General features: G+C 36.2%; 1 protein-coding gene across 1 annotated transcript; it reads left to right on the top strand.

The window, feature by feature from the left end:
• The first annotated feature begins 744 nt into the window (after nt 1-744).
• LOC141653749 (ycf20-like protein) lies at nt 745-3,185 on the top strand. Its single transcript, XM_074461597.1, has 3 exons — nt 745-1,013; nt 1,284-1,393; nt 2,519-3,185. The coding sequence occupies exons 1-3, from the start codon at nt 984-986 to the stop codon at nt 2,964-2,966; spliced, it is 588 nt and encodes a 195-aa protein (XP_074317698.1). The 5' UTR covers nt 745-983; the 3' UTR covers nt 2,967-3,185.
• Nucleotides 3,186-3,441: the final 256 nt, after the last annotated feature.

Below are 3,441 nucleotides of genomic sequence, written 5' to 3'. Positions count from 1 at the left end.
TGTTTACACTGGTTGTGTTATCATTAGTGATGTTTTGGTTGGGTATTCTCATTGAACATCTCGTATGCTATTATCGATGGTTGAATTCACATATATTGAATGTTACTCTGATATCTTGATGGTTAAGTTATTCGATTATGTTGTATCAAGTTTGAAATGTATTTGCTTATTTGTGTTTTGATGTACTATGGTTGAGAGAACCCTCGTGACCTTGGCATTCATTTTTAATGAATAAACAGGTTGCAAATTGGTGCTTATTTGGAATTTTGACGAGTGAGCTAGCGAGCGTCGTATTTACAACGAATAACCTTATTCATTGTAGTTTATTTGCAACGATTGACATAAAATGATCAAACCAAACTACACGAAACCAAGTTTGTATTGCTTAAAATGGAGTATCTTCTTAAATCTGAAAACAAATTAAATACTACCATATGTTGCTAACAGAGATAAAAGCTTTGACATTTTCTAGACAACTTACCATATAATTTGATATGTATTTGGTCCACTTGTTAAAGTTAGTCCGGATAACTCGGACTTAAACAAGAATTTGTGAATTTTATACCCGTAAGCCGTAAACTTTCATGAGTTGCTTATTTCTCCTTCAACTAGTCTTGTGACCTCTCACAAAAAGGGCGAGGGGACAAGGTGGGCAACCCCCATATGCTTTTTACTCACCTTTCAATAAACATTTTATGAGAGGAAACGGTATCGGTCACAAGCCGTCACAAATGAGAATTTGTGTTTCTCCTTCCTCGTTGGTTGGTGTTTATTTACTTTAGAAAATAAAGTAGACGACCGTACTCCGCAGTAGATAAATGAGGGAGAAAGAAAGTTTTACTTTGGGTTAAGAGACAGGCGTGACACCGGAGAGAAGTTGGGAAACATAAAGGGTTAGAACTTAGAACAACCTTAAAATATGGTGTTTCCCATGGCGCACTTTCCTTGTTGATTCATCCATTGGTGTTTAAAACCCAGCAAGCATGATTCTCTCACTCTCTGCATTTTCACAGGCAACCTTCCTTATTCCACTTTTCCTTTTTTTTTTTTTTTTTTTTTTTTTTTTGTAATTACGGAGTAATTGTTTTGTTTTACTATTACTACTCTTTTGGTTGCTTCAAATATAAGAAGTATCATTTGATTTCATTATGATACTCAGATCTGATTCTTGTTATTCTTTCTATGATGGGGTTGCAAATACTAATGTTGTAGTCAAACATTTTAATGTTTGAGGTTTGTTTCAATTTCTGTATTTCTGGGTAATATAATGATGGATGTTACAGGCGGTATCGGCAATGCCCTTCAGGACTTGTTTTACTCAGTCCACAATTCCTATCATTCAAGCTGCTTCTACTAATCTTTTCCCAAAATCGACTTCTTTTTCGTATCCCAGGTTTGCCAACCTTTATACTGCTCCATCTGTCCCGTTTATTTGTTGTCCTATTCTATTTTGGGTGTCTTAGTGAGTTGTTTTCATTTCTATTTTAGAAATGCATTTGATGAGCAATTTGATCATTCACAGTCACACTCAATTTGGTCCACTTGTCATTTAAGAGTTGGTCCCCTCCTCTTTCCTTGGTATTTGTGCCAAAACCAAACAACAATTGACTGGGACAGAGCGAGTAATATATACACCCTACTAATATTGGTATCTTCAATTTAGCATTTACGATCCAACGACTCAAACTCTCTAACAACACCAATGTATAGAATCATCATGGTAGTGATGTTATGTATGCTTGGAGTTTGCTTCAAGGCATTTTGTTTATTGTGCCAAGGGCAAGGCCAACCAAAAGCGATTCTATTTCAGTGTATTGCGGGGAATATCACCTTGCTTACAAGTCTGCCACAGTATAAGCAAGAAACATAGAATATATACAAGATACTCCGTATAAGATTATCCTTTCTCCTTAATATAACTGCCTTAATTTCACAGAGCTGAGTATTTACTGTATAGCACACTATAAGTCCTTGAAACACAATTTGCAAACTTTTCAAATACTCAGTACATGTTGAGTGCATTAGCTGGTAATCTGGTATGGCTTGGTGAGGAGTGCCTGTCTTTATAGGATTGTCTTTTGAGCGTAAACTGTCAAGTACTACAACAAAATCACAGTATCTTCTTTTGTGATTACAGACAGATAAAGGTTGTTTTTGATGACCCGTAATGAAAATAGTGTCAACACTTACATCGGAATAAAAAGAAGCAAGTACTTGGTGAATCATTTTGTTTTATTCCATCATAATCTATAACCAATTAATTGGGCATATTTGTCTCCATTGAAACCCATAATGGATGAGTTACCTGTAATAATAAAGAAAAACTTCTCTAGTGGTGATGTGGGTGTCTTCTCAATTTTCAAGCAAACTTTTAAAAATGTGTAAAATTGAATGAATGCTTCTGAGTTGGGTTCCTGTATGTTCATTGGGTTGAGAACTGTACTAAATTTTTTTTTGATTACTAAAAGCAGAATTGTAGTTAAGTGACGTAGTTTTTTTTTCTTTTGACGTCGAGCAGCTTCTATGAGAGACTGTTTCGTTGGAAAATAGCACTTGCTTTAGATACTGGTGGATTTCCGAGCAACGGTGGCCAAGACGATGACATAAATGAGGACACAGCAGGTATAGGGCAAACGCGCCTAAGCAGGATAGTGATTGCTGCTGGTAGACAACTCTTAGAGAAGTTAAATTCAGCTAGAAAGAATTTTCCTATGAAGGTTTTCCTTCTTTTACTAGGTTTCTACACAGCAAATGCCCTTGCAACAATACTTGGTCAGACAGGTGATTGGGATGTTCTAGTTGCTGGTATTGTAGTTGCTGCAGTCGAGGGTGTCGGTATGCTCATGTACAAAAGGACTCCATCTCCGTCTAGTGGGAGGCTTCAATCTTTGATTGTATTGATTAACTATTGGAAAGCTGGTGTTTGCTTAGGCCTATTTGTAGATGCTTTCAAGTTAGGGAGCTGAAAAGCAATTAACTCTCCATTGTTCATATTATTATAAACCGTGTAGTTGGTCAGTTTTTTTTCCTTCTCTATTATTTGGTAAATGATTGTGAAAATCAGAAGCCACTACTGGACTATGACCGTTATCCTTTTGTAAATTGCCAAGAGGTACAGAGTACTGCAGATTGAAGCTTTTTGAGTAATCTGATTTTGAGCAATGTTATTGTTTTTGAAATGATAGTCATTTACGATAGCAGGTGATCAGGTAGACGTTGAGTTGAAATCTTCTCTTCTCTCGCTCCAGTCTCCAGCAGTTGTTGCAGCAGACCAAGACCATGAGACCATGCTCCCTTATTTCTTTCCCGTTACTCTTTTATTGTTGATCTTGACCCAAACTCGTTAATTCCATACCTAATTTCATAATAAGTACATCCAATGTATTTTTATCTGCAACTAATACCTATATTATTAGATGTAGTACCATTTTGAGTCAGTTC

The sequence above is a fragment of the Silene latifolia genome, chromosome 4 (assembly GCF_048544455.1).
Source record: "Silene latifolia isolate original U9 population chromosome 4, ASM4854445v1, whole genome shotgun sequence".
NCBI classification, from domain to species: domain Eukaryota; kingdom Viridiplantae; phylum Streptophyta; class Magnoliopsida; order Caryophyllales; family Caryophyllaceae; genus Silene; species Silene latifolia.
This window is presented reverse-complemented; position numbering and strand designations above follow the sequence as displayed.